Source organism: Strix uralensis, chromosome 9 (genome assembly GCF_047716275.1).
Source record: "Strix uralensis isolate ZFMK-TIS-50842 chromosome 9, bStrUra1, whole genome shotgun sequence".
Classification (NCBI taxonomy): Eukaryota; Metazoa; Chordata; class Aves; order Strigiformes; family Strigidae; genus Strix; species Strix uralensis.
This window is the reverse complement of record NC_133980.1, coordinates 24,667,746-24,683,384: the sequence shown is the minus strand read 5'-3', so window position 1 is coordinate 24,683,384 and position 15,639 is coordinate 24,667,746. Positions and strand designations below refer to the sequence as shown.

General features: G+C 45.0%; 2 protein-coding genes across 2 annotated transcripts; both read left to right on the top strand.

The window, feature by feature from the left end:
* The first annotated feature begins 1,068 nt into the window (after positions 1-1,068).
* Positions 1,069-3,719, top strand: OTOS (otospiralin). The gene is made up of 3 exons (XM_074878287.1): positions 1,069-1,120; positions 1,461-1,487; positions 3,535-3,719. Exons 1-3 carry the CDS (start codon positions 1,069-1,071, stop codon positions 3,717-3,719), a joined length of 264 nt encoding a protein of 87 aa, XP_074734388.1.
* A 553-nt stretch (positions 3,720-4,272) lies between these two features.
* COPS9 (COP9 signalosome subunit 9) lies at positions 4,273-6,615 on the top strand. The gene is made up of 3 exons (XM_074877777.1): positions 4,273-4,407; positions 4,539-4,611; positions 6,310-6,615. The coding sequence occupies exons 1-3, from the start codon at positions 4,345-4,347 to the stop codon at positions 6,345-6,347; spliced, it is 174 nt and encodes a 57-aa protein (XP_074733878.1). The 5' UTR covers positions 4,273-4,344; the 3' UTR covers positions 6,348-6,615.
* Positions 6,616-15,639: the final 9,024 nt, after the last annotated feature.

The window sequence follows — 15,639 nt, the reverse complement described above, 5'->3', positions numbered from 1 at the left end:
AGCACCTGCGTGGCACTGAGAGAGGAATCTTTCCAAGAAACCAATATAACGTGAAAACGCATTTCAATGGACCTTATTGACCCTCTTTGAAAGCTGCAGTACCTGCACCATCAGCATGGCTGAGATCATCGGGGACCTACTTCTTTTCTTAATGTAAGCCAATTGATTTCAGTGGGCACTTGGTACCTATGTACACTTTAAGATCTAGATTTTAAGGATCCCAAGTAAGAACATAAATAGGTGTCAAGTGTTTGTGGTTTTTGTGACTCAGCTGGCAAGGGAACTCAGTATCCTCTTAGCAATTTGCTTAAATAACATATCTTAAAATCTATTTTTCTAAAGGGGAAGAAAGAAAGAAAGAAAATCAGAAGGGCAGAAAAGGTAATAATCACTGAATTTGCTTCTGGATTTTCTCCCTGTGTCTTTAAAATACAAAAGTGTTATTGCCAAAGTTGATTTTGATTTCCTCTCAGAAACTGTCCACTGTCTCTTCCATGGACAGTGCTGAAATATAAGGCAAATGTGAGCAGTTAAAATACCTCTACCTGAAGACAACAAAATCAGATTGGTGTAGTAACTTGGTGACGTTTCTGCCCTTTTCCCCCCACCCTTCCTTAAACAGCGCTGCTATTTTACAACAATAGAAATCCTTTCCGAGTTTTGTGGCTGACTCGGAGCTATAGACCTTTACTACTGCAAGAAGAAGAAAAGGAGAGAGAGAGAAAGAGGTAATTTCTAAAGTGAAATTAAATTAACCATGAAATAAATAATTTCCAAAGACACTTAATTTTATGTCAGTTCACAGCAGCATTTTGGATTTGTGCCACCTAAAAATAAAGTATCAGTACATACTTCAGGACTGTGGTTCTTTTAATACTTTGTGTTGCAGTTCAGAAACTGTAAGGAAATGTAATTGGATCTTGTTATGCCTAAATTAATAATTAGAATCTGTTTTGGAACATGTTCTTCTAATAAGACATAATAGACTTTGCATAATTGTTAATCTCGTAATAATCCTCAAGTGTACAGATTATTTTTCAGAAACACAAGCAGTATCTTGCAGAAAAGATGACATTTATTGGCTTATTTTTCTTCTGGATGCTGATGAACTTGCTAACAGGTAAGAATACTGTTGAATTTATTCTTGTTTGTTTTTTCAAGCAGCCAGAAATATTTTGTTATTAATATAGTATCTTCTATTTAGTATCAGATATCGCTCGTGTATTGACCGTAACTGCTCTGGCTGTTAGTTAAGAGTATTTCGTTTGTAGCACTGAGTGACTGCAAATGGGGAATTCCTTATTCAGCTGTTCAAGAAACAAAAAACTATTTGGCTTAAGTGAGGGTCCTACCTGTGCGTTAAAGAACTTGTCAGCTTCTGGCTACACAGCAAACCTTTTATTAACAGAAAGTTTTTCTGTGTGGGAGCTGGTATTGATGAGTTTCCTCTCTATTTACAGATGCCCGGTCAATCCAGGATGGAGATGGTAATTCTTAGTGTGTTTTCTTTCCTTTGTATCACTAACAATTAGAAGAGCCATTTGTAACTCCCAGACCTGATCTTCAGCAGCGATCTTAGCAGGAAAGTTTACTAACCTCAGTGGGCTGTGGAAGTGCTTTCATCTAGTTCTGGTGGAGAAAGAAGAGTGAGGTTTTAGAAATTTATTTAAAATGTGTAAAAAGCTGACATATTAATGTCTAATAATAGAGCTAACATACTTGCAGTCTTAAAATGAAAAGGGGTTATGGTCAAGTCACTAATTCTGTTGTACAAAATTGTAACTGGAAAGCACCAGATTTATAAATATATTAGACATCTGAGAATTTTGTCTGTCCTGAACAATAATACTATATGTGTCTCTGGTTATTGGCAAGAAATACTGACTTCCACGACAAAAAGCTTAACATTTACAAATTGCCACAAATCCAATTAAAGAAATGTTGGAATAAATCCGTAAACACAGCTACCCTGTGGATTGTGTCACTTTGTGTGATTAGTCCACTGGATTAGTGTTTGCCTTTGATTAAAAAAACCGTCAACATCCTAATGATGTTTACACTGGCTTACTAATGATTGTATCAGTTAACCTCTCTGTTTTCAGACAGAATTCTTTCTGAACATGAAGTTGCATAGACGTATCTGGAATAACAAGGTACTGCTATTGCTGGTGTACATCTTTGTTAGTATAACCAGCAGGATAGCCAGCAGCATTCCAAGTGCACAGATACAAATATGCAGGGAAAGTATTAAAACAGATATGGAAAGTAGAAATATATATATGAAATCGGGGCTAATATAATTACTTTAAATTCAAAACATTTTTCCCTGTGCTCCATTATACTTCCTTATGTCTCTAAAGTCTTTTGAATGCATTATCTGTGTTTTCAGAAGTTTAAGGGTGCTATTACATTTGTGCACAGCAAATATTTCTGCCACAACCTCTTTGACAGTCAGGAGAGTATGTGTCAATCTAAAATTAAAACCTCATTTAGGCAGTATCCTGTTGCTCTCATTACCAACAATTATGGTTTTCTTTCACACTGGGCCAAGCGGCGGACTGCAAAGTGAATCTAAGGTCAGCTGGTATAAACAGTGAATCCTTCTCTGCAGACAGCATTTGGTTTGTTACATGCCATCTGTGCCTGCACGCTGCAAACTTTACTCTGTAAAATTAAGGTCTGACAATAGGATTGCTGAAGGCTCTTAATTCCCACTAAAGACCCTGACCCTGAGCTCAGCCTGGTGAGTGGAATGGCTCCCGTTTATTTAAATGGGCTTTAAATCAAACCAAAATACTGGGTTTAGCTTTCCTGCACAGAAAGACATTTGTAACTATGTAGTCTCAGCTAGTGTTTACATTTTATATATGCTTCTGTGTTTGCCCAGATTTGGGGCCAAGGGTGGGCAGCTCCTGCATTTTCAGAACTGATTTTGTTTTCATTTTCCTGCTGAATTTGAAATCTTGTTTCAATGCATATTTCATGTTTTCTCAGATATTCCATCTTCCAAGTGGCAATGCCTTTCCTCTCTGTTTCTTTAGCCTATTTCCTACAGCCTGCTCAGAAGAGGCACAACTCTGCAGTACCAGGCAATGTCAGGGGCACCGCATAGATGTGTGCCTTATTCCTTATATTTTTATATTGGGCAGAAGAAATGGTGTGGAATGAAGAAAAATGGCTTTCAATTGCAATTGCACCTGCCTTTTAGATAACCAGCAGCCTTCTAGAAATCAAAGCAGCCCGATGAATTTCTTGAGTTGCTCCAAGTACTGATGGTTTCCCTTCCTTTCTACTCTCCATCTTGTCCCACTCTGTCATTCCTGGTGCCACCAGAGCAGGGAATACTGGCTTCCATTTTCTGCAGAGCGGGGCAGGGTCAATGGCCCTGCCTGCCTCTCTCCTGCCACAGGACCCCACAAGCCCCCCAAGGGAACCTACAACCCCAAACCACGTTGGCTCCCAGGCCCAAGCTTTCAACAAAAAAATGCTTCATATTTATAGTAATCTGCAAATTTTTTTTTTTGTTTTTTTTAGCTCTCTACCAGGAATCTGCAGCCTTGCCATACTGGCCCTTCTCATCCAATGATTTCTGGTCCTACGTGGAATATTTCCGAACCCTGGGAGCCTACAACAGGATTGATGAAATGGCCAGAACCTTCTTTGCCCAGTTCCCTTTTGGCAGTCACCTTGGCTATCATGTGCCCGAACACGAGCGCTAACTGCTTTGCTCACTTTTGCTAAAGCTGGTGCCAAGATGTTTAAATGAATACACAGCTGTCAGCGAACACACCTGAACCACCCCTCAGCCTCTTATTAATACTCACAGCAGCCAAGCGTAGCATTTCATGCTTTAAATTAGTCTTTCCTTTTTTACAATACATGCTTTTGCGTGAAATCAATAAACTTCCTCAATTCTGTTGCAGTTTTGGGAGGTTTTTTTACACATAATGCTTGCAGCGTTGACTCGAAACCACTCTCTGTGTGTGTAGTAGTTAAATACCGAGTCCACCCAGTTTGGTGGCTAGAAGGACCATCACTGCAATTCACAGCCACATCCCTGCACGGAAAGGCTGCCCTCCCAACCGTCCCTGGCTGCCTCAACGCCATTTTCCTCACTCCAGGCCGCAGCCGGCCCCACCGTTGCTACCGTGAGGGAGGCGGGGTGAGCAAAATGGCGGAGCCCCCGCCCTCCTCGCCATGGCAACGGCGGGGCCCGCCCCAGCGCAACCAGAGAGAGGCGGCTCCGCCCCGCGCGCAGAGCGGCGCCCCGGGCCGGCCTCGGGCGGAAGTAGTCGCCGCGCGCCCGGAAGCGGTGGGGCGGTGGGGACGAGGGGAGCTGCCGCCATGAAGCCGGCGGTGGACGAGATGTTCCCTGAGGGAGCCGGCCCTTACGTGGATCTCGATGAGGTGAGGGGGTGCTGGGGGAGCAGCCTGCGAGGGGATGGGGGCAGTGGGGCTCCTAGGCGTGGCGGGTGGTGGCGGGGCTGTGCTGTGCTGCCCGGCCGCGGCCCGGAGGCGCTCAGCGCCTGCTTTCCCAGGCAGGGGGAAGCACGGGGCTGCTGATGGACCTGGCCGCCAACGAGAAAGCGGTGCACGCCGACTTCTTCAACGGTAAGGACCGCCGCGCTGCGGGGGAGGGGGGCACCGTGGCGCCTGCTCGCTCGGCGGGGATGGTAAAGCGCCTTGGGCCTGCCAGGTAGCAGCTGCAGAAACTGAAGATTACTAAAACAAACGTTGCTTGTTTTTTTTTCTAATCTCATGTCTTTGGTGCCTGGTAGGGAGTAAGGTTCTCACTAACCACATTTCTAGAGAGCGGTTCACCGTATGAGTGCTTCAGTGTGAAATGATGGAGGTGGGAGTGATATTGTGTGTCTTTCTCCTTTCCTCTACGTTTTAGGTGATTTACCATGTTAAACACTGCAAGAAAAAATGCCTTGGTCTGTTTGCATAACGAATAGCTTATAATAAACAGCACAAATACATACAAAAACGTGGACAGAACTGCACAGAATTGTCTCTGGGTGTTACCATTTTATAGCTATTTCTGTAATCTCTTAGGGTATGCATGCATATGTATCTAAAGGAAAATAAAACTTTTGCTTATATGCTTTCTGCATTTGAAAGACAACTGTATGCACATAAGTATATACAGCTGCTTTTAGAGAGGAGACCAGCCATGTATCTGGCCACTTGTGGGTACAATATACACCAGCTTACATTTGGTTACTAAGGTGCTTTTTAATCCTTCTTAAGAAGTATATTTAGACATTTCAACAGTGACTTTCAGATGTGTTATTAAATCCAGTTGCTGTGGTGGTGTTGATGTCACAACCTGGTATTAATTCTGAAATAAAGTAGGCTTCTCATGTTGCTCAAGACTTAGTATACAGGAGAAGAAGGAAGTTCGATTTGGATATACTCTCCACAGTTGGGAGGACCCTAGCCCCTTGTTGGAGCCAGCATATTCAGGAGTAGGTATTTCCATGAAGTTCTACCATCAAATTGTGGTATTATATTCTGGTGTTAGTTCAGGGCTCTTCTAAGTGAGGCTTAATCCTCGGTTGATCGTATGGCACTTGTATGTTGCCTTCTGTAAGAATAAAGACTTGTTTTCAGTTGTTTTGTTAGTTTGTGCTCGATATGCGAAGGAGATACAGAGCTGAGTAGTTAAGAGTAGTTCCCAAAGGTGACTAGACCAGCTGTGATTAGCCGGCCACATTTCACTAGTCTGAGAGAGACGAGTTTTCGGAGAGAGAACTGTGATTAGCACCTTGGCAGCAATCAAACATTTTTTAGAGAGAGGATTTTTAACTGCAAATGACGATCTGCAAAATTTATAAGTGTGTGCCTGGATACTGTGACCAAAAGCCAGAATCCTGCAGGAGTGTCTGCATCTGAGACTTGCTGCGTGCATAAAGCCAGTACTTGCTTAGTTCTGGAGTCTGGGCATCGTGGTTGATTGGCTCTGAATGTGATGGCTCGTTAATGTGTTTGTAAAAGCCCCTCCTTTGAAGCTTTACTTGGATGAATTTAATTGCAAAGCTTGTGTTGTACAAGTGAAGCAGTGCAATTGGTGTATGATGGAGAACATATAGGTGGGTCTGCCTGCCTGCCTTCCCTGTCTCTTCCCACCCTGATGTTACATTTCTAGTAACTGGTGGTGCAGTAGCTCTCATTCACTTAATTCACCTTTAATTAATTCATCTATATTTCTGTCTTCAATCCACATAATGAAGAACTGTACTTGAGAATGTGCATATGTGACAGCTGAAACTTTTAAGGTTAACTTTCTCTTATTTTTCTGACTAGATTTCGAAGATCTCTTTGATGATGATGACATCCAGTGAACTTAGGTGTCCAGCTATGCAGTGCCAAGATGTGGATTTTTCTCTACGATCGCCTGTGGTGTCCATTATTTATTAAAATAATCAAAACGGGAAAATCACAGAAGAGGGGAAGAACCCTGTCTAAGCTGCTTGGGGAATACGAAAGCCAGATGGTTAAAGATAACTAAGGAGGGAATTGTAGACTGTTATTTCTAGGAAGCGGTGTGTAGATTTTTCTTAAAATTTTACTTGCTGATGTGCTCATTCAATAAAATACTAAAAAACCCCACCTCTCTCTGGGATGTACTTTGAAAACAGATATTGCTGTGTTCTGAGCTCCCTTAGAGAATGATTTTTTTTTTTTTTTATTAAATCATTCACTGTTACTTTTGGATACGATATAAAGATACCTGGCAGGGCATATTGCTGCCTAGGAGAGGTTTCTTCATCCCACAATATGGGATTATCTAGGGCTAAGACGTTTGCTTGTTCTGAGTAGTCTGTCTCTCATTTGCCAGTCGCGCTGGCAGTGTCTCCTGTTTCAAGAGAGATACTCAGCTACCATCAGTACTTTTAGTTTAGGAAACACAGGAAGAGAAAGTGGTAATTTTATCGTGATATTTTGAGCAGAGAAATGTTCTGGCCCTGGGCCATGGGAATGCTTGGATTTAAAAATATGATTTAATTCTTGAAACTGTACTTCATAGAAAGAAAATCACTTTAGGATTCTTTTCTCCTGCTGCAGGAGAAATGGAGTCACTCACACTTACAGGTATAGTGTACATGAATCGTTCTGTTAGATATTTGTTCAGATTTTGACACAAGTTTTCAGAAAATGTTCTGAAGTGTTTGATTTTTGCACCCTCCAGTGACCAAAGGGAATCTGGGAATGAAAGGAACAGGTGAGTTGGTGGTGTATTATTCCAGAGTCAAGAGTTTAATCTTGTCTAATTTTAAGTGCAGTCTGTATTCCATAAATTGATCACAAAAATATCTTTGTTTAAAGACTTCACACTACTTAAATTTCACATGGAGCAAAACCCTTTCCTTTCATACCTCTTGCACATGGTTTTTTCTTGGGTTTACCTTAAAGGAATTCTTCAATGTGACAGTAAGTATGCTGGCCCCTGAGCTTAAAGGTGTAAGCACAGTAAAGCCAGTAGGACTTGGGTGTCTTGTGTTCCTGGGGGTTTGTCAACAGCCTCTGTTTCATCATGCAATGTATATTAAATCAGCATTCTGACATTTCCTCTGCTCAGTGTCTGACATTACAACGTGTCCCTGAAGGCACAGTCTTGCTGAGGCAGTCTCCTTTTAGTGCTCGCTTTGCCTAGAGAGGCAGGGTTTCAGGCTTTCCTCGGTGAAACCAGTGTGAACATTTTGACTGAGTGGTAGCAACTGCATTAGGACTGGTACTAGCTTTGGTGCTGTGCTTTCTCCAAAGCAGATCCTGAGAAATGAGCTGCTGCCAGTAAATGGAGGCTGCATTCTGGGCAGGTGCAGAAGGTGAAGTAGATTTAAGAAGCAACTCTGCTCCTCTGTGCTTTCAGCTACTTTCTTTTGCTGATGCCCAGATTCCTCAAGATGGTCACTTTAGTTTTGGAATACTTCCTTCTCCGTGTTTTGTACAGACTTCTCCTTTGTTCTTCATTTACCTGCCTTAAGCTGTAAGAAACTTAGTGAAGGAACTCACTCTATGTGGTGTGTAAAAGTGTTTGAGTTAGTAAAACTCCTTATGAAGCAAGCTGCTGAATTTCAGGAACTGCCTTGGTGCGCAGCTGATGCCACTCTGGCTGTAGCTGCTGTGAGTACTAGCTGGTTCTTTGGTATTCCCAGCTGCAAACTTGCTAGCTAAGCTTGTGCTTAAATCTGAGACCTGGTGTGGGTTTGTTCTCTTGGCATGAAGTGAAATGGGAGGAAGGTTCTTCAGAGTTGGAATGGGATGATACCGAAGGTACGTCTGCTGTAGCTGTCTGGAGTTCTCGCCTTGGCAGTGAGACTAGGTGAGGAGTGTGTATATAGCTTTGTCTTTCTATAGTGTGTAAGAACTTTCATTGGGCACTGTAATTTGTTTGGGTCCCTTTTGTGACAGTATTAATATGAAAAGTCTTATATGAAGAACAAATTGCCCTTCAGCTTCCCATTGTGCCTGTGTTATGATCATTTGTGAAGCCTTTCAGTGTAATTAGTCTGCGAGCAATCAGCCTGTTGTCAGGAAATAATCACAAGATGTCAGAAGCTCTAATAAAAATTGATTTTAAGGGCTTTTGTCTGTGTTGATTATTTCATTTACATAGCTTTGATTTCTGTATGTTTTGTGGAGATTGACACCACTCAAAATAGGTGTTTCTGAGCAAAAGAGCAGGCCTGTTTGAGCAGCATTTTGCACCCATTCAGACTGATGTCTGTTACTTTATAAGCTGCTGCGTACTGCTCAGTATTTCAGTGGCCGTGTAGAGGCCCTACTCCGAATAGATTTATGGTGGTACTGAGGTCAGTGTCCTGAATTGTCCCACTGACTTCAGTGGGACAGCTGGCAGTGTATGGAGCCGACCTTCTGCCCGAGCCTTGGCAGGATGAGGTCCCAAGTGCTAAAATGCCTTGGAAGGGGCGTAGCCAGTTGAGCCACACAGATGAAAAGGAATAGCTTCAAAACACTCGAATGTCAGCCCGTTCCCTCCGATACTCTCAGAGGGCTGATTCTCTGTTGGCAGGAAACTGCTCGCTGTCAAAGTGTATTCTTAGGAATTAGGAATGTGAGTTGTGTTTTGAGCTGAAAATAATCAAGTCATTGTGAGGGAGAGAAAGTTGCCACGCTGAAGGGAGCTGGCTGGCATCTGTGCATAGAATTTCATCAGTGCCTCTTCTGAGCTGGCTGCCAGGTTAGCAGGAGAATCCAGTGTTCCACTGCTCTTCGTGTGAGCAAGAACACGCAAGCTCAGACCTAATGTGGTAGTAATGGGTTTTCCTTGCATGTTTTGGGTTTTTTCTTAGTTAACTGCAAGGGAATTAAAATAAAAGGTTTTCCTTTTAATATTTCAATAGTTGAAGTGGAAGGTATTTTTCTGAATAAAGAAACAAATTACTTAGATGAATAAATTGAGTTCTTCCTGCTTTCCCTGGGTGTTGGGAAGCTGGCAGGCCCCTTCCTGCTCTCAATGTGCAGTTGTTCGGCGCATGAAAACCTGCTGGGCAGATGACAGTGCAGCTCTGTTCTCTGAGAGTCCCCCTCTCCGTGATGGGCTGGAATGTGAGTGTCACATCAGGGCTCTTTTGGAAGAGCACAGTGCAAGTCAGTGCTTGGCAGCAGGGGTGGCTTTGAGGGCAATGATTTGCTTCTGTGTTTTTACTTCCAGATTTTTATTTTTTATTTTTAGTCTGCCTTTATATTTGCTCCATTTTGTCTTTGCCAAGCAGCAGGGTCAGTGTGCTGACCCGAATTATAACCATTTTCTTAAGCTACTACAGAGAATTCAGAGTAGAGGGAGAGAGGAGCAGTGTTTTTTAAAACTTTTAAAATTGGCAAATACAGCCTTTTTGGTAAATACTTCTTTCTTATTTATGGAAAAGTCAATTTGCATGTAGCAAATTTCCAGTCAGCTCTAATTTTAGCTGTGTTTGTACTACCTGGTCTGTAGGTGTGACATGTATGGACAAGCCTCATATAATCTTGTGTGAACTCATGTAAATTTACAACCTCTTGAGAGAAAAGACCCTATTTTGTATATTGTTATGAATAAACAGATGTACAGCTGAGAATGTCATGAATGAGGTGGGTGACTGAGGGAGGGAATATGAATCAACATGGGAATGTGACAAAGCATCCCTTGTATGGACAGGAGTTGCCTGCACCAGGGCAGTCTCGGCATTCCCCTGATCCAGCTGAGGATGCTTCGGTGAGGACACTTGCAGAGGGGACTCCTGTCCTTGGACAGTGACTCTGTCCTGTTGGAGAGTGTCCTAGTCACAGCGTGCCCCCATTCCCAGCTCCCAGTAAAGCTTGCTGAGCAATGTGCTGCTGTGGTCTTCTGGTCTCCCACTGCTTTGAAGTTGCCTCTGCAGCACTGGGATACAGGTACTGTGGTGTGGAAATCCCCATTCTCTGTGTTTTACCTCATCTGGGCTGACAGATCCATCTTGGCCTTAAAACACTAACCAGAACATATTACAGAACTAGAATGGCTTCTCTAGAAATCCCTGTCAAGGCAGTGGAGAAGCCGTGCTGTCCTGACTGCTCTGGGCAGAGCACAGTGTTTTCACAGATGATCAGAGGGAGCTGGGTGTGTTGGTTCATACCCCCCATCCTTCCCTGCCTGACTCTGTAAGGGATTTAGAGGGGGCCTTCAAGTGGGATCTCCTGCTCTGCCTCCCTCCCTGATGCCTCTCTGTAAAGCTGTTGTCCTTTAGGGGAGGGATCCCACAGATTGCCTTGTGGGTGGGAATCCTCTGATATGCCACACAGGAGAAAATAGATGTGGACTTTGAATGCTTCCATTTCATTGGGAATAAACCTTTCCTTCCCCTTGGGTTGGCTGGAGAGTAACAAACTGCACCTGCATGTAGGGAGGTCACATGACTGTCCTCAGAGAGCAGTGGTGTTACACTGGTCTCCTGGGATGTGTCTAAGGATGAGCTGGGGGTGGGTTTGCTGATTTTACAATCTCATGGCAGTCTTGAGTCTTTTCATCATGTATCTACATCTAGTACAAATATCATAAAAACATGTGGCAGCCTTGCTCCCAGCCTGGGTTTGCTCAGGATTGGTTTCCTCCAGAGTATTTTAAAGAGTAAGTTTTAAATCTGATGGCATTCCCTGCATGGAAGTACAATGGCTGATTAGTTAAATGTAGGTCTTTATCCTAATCCCTCTGCCTTCTTCCATGCTGAAAAGCCTCTAGCGAGTTTATACTTCACAAATAAATACAAGTCTTGCAAGCAATTTATCTCTTGTAGCTCTTCATGGTTTAGTGCAGCTGCTTTTGTATTCCAATTAATTACTGGCACAGGTGATTATGTGGTGTTGAGGCACAATTAGGATCAGCCTGTAATTGTGTTGAAAAGGGCCACTGATGCTTTCACAGATTGTTTCCCTGCCGGGTGAGACTGGCCAGTCTCTCCAGCTGTAAGCACGTCATTTCTCCCAAGTTGTTAGTGCAGTGACTTAAATCTTTCACTAGGGAATGTTCTTGCTTTCTTCCTTCAAGAGATCATGCTGTCTTTCTGTGAGCAGCAGTACAGGGAGGGAAGAGTCAAACACAGCTGTCAAGGTCAAAGGAGCCGAGTGCTCTCTTTATAACCTGCCCTAATTACAAAGCAGCAAATAAAACCTCATTCTTGGTGTCTTCATCATATTGGTTGCTATCTAATAGGACCTGCTGGCAATGTTTATGCCCAGAGGTGTTCCGTTTGCATGCCTGCAGCAGTACATTAGTTTCTAAAGGGAAAACTATCCATTTAAACCTACCACAGCTAGAGAGGCAGTCAATAGTAAGACCTAACTTTGTACTAGGCATCTATTGTCAGGACTGATTAAAAAAAAAGAAAACCAAACTAAAACATTTAAATTTGTTGGAGAGCAGGTGATTCTGTGCCCTTTCATCATGTCATTCTTGGCTCTTTTGTTAAAAGATCATTGTATGTTCAAAACAATGTGCAATCCTTGGGAGCCAGCCCAGGCCTTGGATACGTGCCTATTTTGGCCAGGTTTTCCTGTCCCACGAGTTTATGAAGCATGGAGAGAGAGTAAAACCACAGCAACTCAGTGATGTAAAAAGGCTGAATTCATTAGAAACTCCCCTGAGCTCATCCCCCAGGACCTCATTACTATCCCAAAGCCTATTTGCTGCTCTCCCCTAAAAGCAGCATGGAGCCAGCATGGTGCCCTGCAGCTCTCTGCCCTTGGGCTACTATGGTCAGCCTGGCTGTGTGCCCCTGGAGGTTTGACATAAACACCACACGTAGGGATTCGTGTGGTTCCTGGACTATAAGGACTCCCCTGGGGCTTGCAGCTTGGTGAGGTAATTGCTGGCCATGCTCAGCTGCTACTTCTGAAGTTGTGAGCACGTTTTTGGCTTGTTGAGACCCCACATACAGACACCTGCAGGGGCTGGGCAGCCTCAAAAGGCAGTAATAGAGGAGTAAGGGCAGCTTCAGGGCTTGACCCTGGCTGCAGTGGGGCAGAGGTGTGTTTGCTGAGCAAGGGGTGCTTCTCTGCCTACCCTGCCCTATGTCTATGATGGGCTGAACCTCTGCTGGGAGCATTTCATAGAATCATCTATGAATGACCTTGAAGATCATCCAGTCCAACCATTAACCTAACACTGACAGATCCCAACTCCACCAGATCCGTCAGTGCTATGTCAACCCTACTCTTAAACACCTCCAGGGATGGGGACTCCACCACCTCCCTGGGCAGCCCATTCCAACACCTAACTACCCGTTCTGTAAAGAAATGCTTCCTAATAGCCAGTCTAAACCTTCCCTGGTACAACCTGAGGCCGTTACTTCTTGTCCTGTCGCTTGATACTTGGTTAAAGGGACTCATCCCCAGCTCTCTGCAACCTCCTTTCAGGTAGTTGTAGAGGGCGATGAGGTCTCCCCTCAGCCTCCTCTTCTCCAGACTAAACAATCCCAGTTCCCTCAGCCGCTCCTCATACGACATGTGCTCCAGACCCTTCACCAGCTTCGTTGCCCTTCTCTGGACACGCTCGAGTCACTCAATGGCCTTTTTGTAGTGAGGGGCCCAAAACTGAACACAGTCATCGAGGTGCGGCCTCACCAGTGCCGAGTACAGGGGCAAGATCCCTTCCCTGTCCCTGCTGGCCACGCTATTGCTGATGCAAGCCAGGATACCACCGGCCTTCTTGGCCACCTGGGCACACTGCTGGCTCATGTTCAGCTGGCACTTGCCGTAGGGGAGAGCTGGGAGGGGGCAGATTGCTGCTCCTGAGGGCACAAAGTGGCTTTCTGGGTGGGTGGTGGCTTAAACTGTGATTTGGTGGCTGCTAGGGAGATCAGCATGTGTGCCTCTTTAAATGAGCTCTGGAGAGCAAGAATCTTAACAGAGATTTGAGGAGAAAGACTTCATAAAATAGTCCAGATACCTAAAGGGAGGGCTTTGACCCCTATTTCCATGCAGTGGGAGCTTGCCTCGTTCACAGTCTGCTGCCTGGGCTGTGCTAACTGGGGGGCTGGCTTGTTGTTTGCTGGTTTGTTGAGGTGCCTGGATGGGACATGCATGAGCGATGCAGGTACCCTGTGTGGAGCACGCTTGTCCGAGTGGGGAGCTGGGACGAAGATGGTCTCTGCACACACAGCCTGGAGAGTGACTATAAAAATGAAGCTGTCTTTCAGCATTCCTGGCTGTGAGAAGGGGGAGAAGCCGGTGCACAGAACATCAGTGTCTTAATGGCTTTCTTTAAAACTTTCCCCAAGTGCTTTGTCCTACTGTGTTTTCAGGGGTTTCTTTCTTGATAAAACAGACAGCCTTGAAAGGGTGTGCTGTTCTCAAGCAGGAAATCTCTGTATGACCAGGATTTTAGCCTGGGACTCAAACCATGAGGTTTAACCCCTTAAAATGTGTTTGAAAATGTCCTGTAAAGACAGAAGTCCCTTCTGTGGTTTGGAGGAGAGGAGGCTTCCCCCAGAGCTGCTTTGCTGCCCTCCTGCCCTGAGTTACTGCATACACAAATACGCTTAAGGGCAGATCCTGCATGAACTGGGCTGCCCCCTCCTTCACGCATCCTTGTTGCTTACAGAGGCAAGAGTACTTGTGCTCCTCATCATAGCATCTGTTTTACATATGAGTCACCATGGTTGTGTTTGGAGTGTTGGGCAGGGTTTGGGAGAGGTCGCTTTCTCAACATGTTTATGTGAGAGACCTGCTGCAAGTGGAAGACCATGTGCTGTGTCATGCACTGGTGGGAGCAGGTGGGGAGGAAAACAGAAATGAGGTCCCCGTGCCAGCCCCCGCAGTGAGAGAGTGTGGGGTGGCTCGCCAGCCCAGTGACTGAGGAACAAGTAGGGTGCTTTTGAGGGAAGGCATGTTCCTATTTATTTGTCTCTATTTTTGGTGGCACAGACATGTCCCCTGGCAATGACTCCTGCCCCAACAGTGAGGTGTCAGTGCTGCAGCTCCCCGGGGCTGGAGCCAGAGCCCCCAAACAGCTCCGGTGCCAAACCGCTGCTCGATGGTCCTGGGGAGGGTTTTCCCAGGTCTCTGAATCCAGCATTATCAGATTGAGCATGAGTTTGGCCCTTGCTAAATCTAATATGCTTGAAGCCTCCTGGGCCAGGGGAGGCCCTCTCTCTGGCTGGCCAGTCAGGGTGGATTCAGGCACAGTGGTTTTGGGGAAACAGTCTGGAAACCAGAGCTCATCTTATCCAGAAAGGAGGCAACACTGTGTGAGGTGGTGAGATGCTGAAGCCCTGATGAAAGCTAGAGGGTGGGGAGTTTCTTGGGAAAGCAAAACCACGGTTTCCCTGTGTGTGCCAGCACAGGGTGCCCCCATCTTGCTGGGGAAAAAAAAAGAATAAAATTTCCTGGTCTGCCTGGTGAAACTAAGGGAACGTCCCTCTCTTCAAATCCTTCCCGACGATGCATACAAAGATGTGGAGCATTCTCACTGAGAGAGTATTTTATTGTTGTTATTATTTATAATGTGGTCATTCACTGGTGTGTAGAAAATGCTGGTGTTGGAAGGAATTTCATTTGAAGCTCTTAATGCTGTTTTTTGCTTGTAATAACGCATTAGCTCTGATCTGTGTTAGCTTAATGAGAGTCTTCTTTGAACATATCTGAGAAACCATCAAATCCTCTGTTAGCTAAAAGTCAGGCAAGCTCCTTGGAGAGCAGTTTGATGGGATTGCTACTAATCCCAGCCTTAATACTCTTCCCCCATGAAGGTAACCGTGCCAAGAGCTGGGGCAGGTCCTGAGGGTGTTCATCCCAGAAGCCCACTCAACGTGGGAGGTTGCACTAGCACTTGAAGCTCTGCCCAGCTGGTGTGCAAACCACTGCGTATGACACGCTTATGGTATGAAAAAGTAGAAACATGGTTGCTAGATCTCAACTTCTGACTGCACTTGAGAGCTATTCAGGGGGGGAGATGGGACAGGAGCCTGCCAGCTTGCAGATGGGAACTGGCAGATGCTGCTCGTGTGCCCCATCCGGTACTCATGCCATCACTTCCAGTGCCAGGTGAGTGATCTGGCAAGGGACACCTCCACCCTGAGGTCCCCTCTGACCAGGAGCCCTGAGGGCCCTTCTGCTCCCCGGTCAGGCGTCATGTTTGCAGGGGAGCTGCTGGCTTTT

Coding starts and splice junctions, on each gene's coding strand:
- OTOS (XM_074878287.1), top strand. CDS start 1,069: ATGACATTTATTGGCTTATTTTTCTTCTGGATGCTGATGAACTTGCTA. Junction 1,121..1,460: donor GCTGATGAACTTGCTAACAG/GTAAGAATACTG, acceptor CTCTATTTACAG/ATGCCCGGTCAATCCAGGAT. Junction 1,488..3,534: donor GTCAATCCAGGATGGAGATG/GTAATTCTTAGT, acceptor TGTTTTTTTTAG/CTCTCTACCAGGAATCTGCA.
- COPS9 (XM_074877777.1), top strand. CDS start 4,345: ATGAAGCCGGCGGTGGACGAGATGTTCCCTGAGGGAGCCGGCCCTTAC. Junction 4,408..4,538: donor CTTACGTGGATCTCGATGAG/GTGAGGGGGTGC, acceptor CTGCTTTCCCAG/GCAGGGGGAAGCACGGGGCT. Junction 4,612..6,309: donor GCACGCCGACTTCTTCAACG/GTAAGGACCGCC, acceptor TTTTCTGACTAG/ATTTCGAAGATCTCTTTGAT.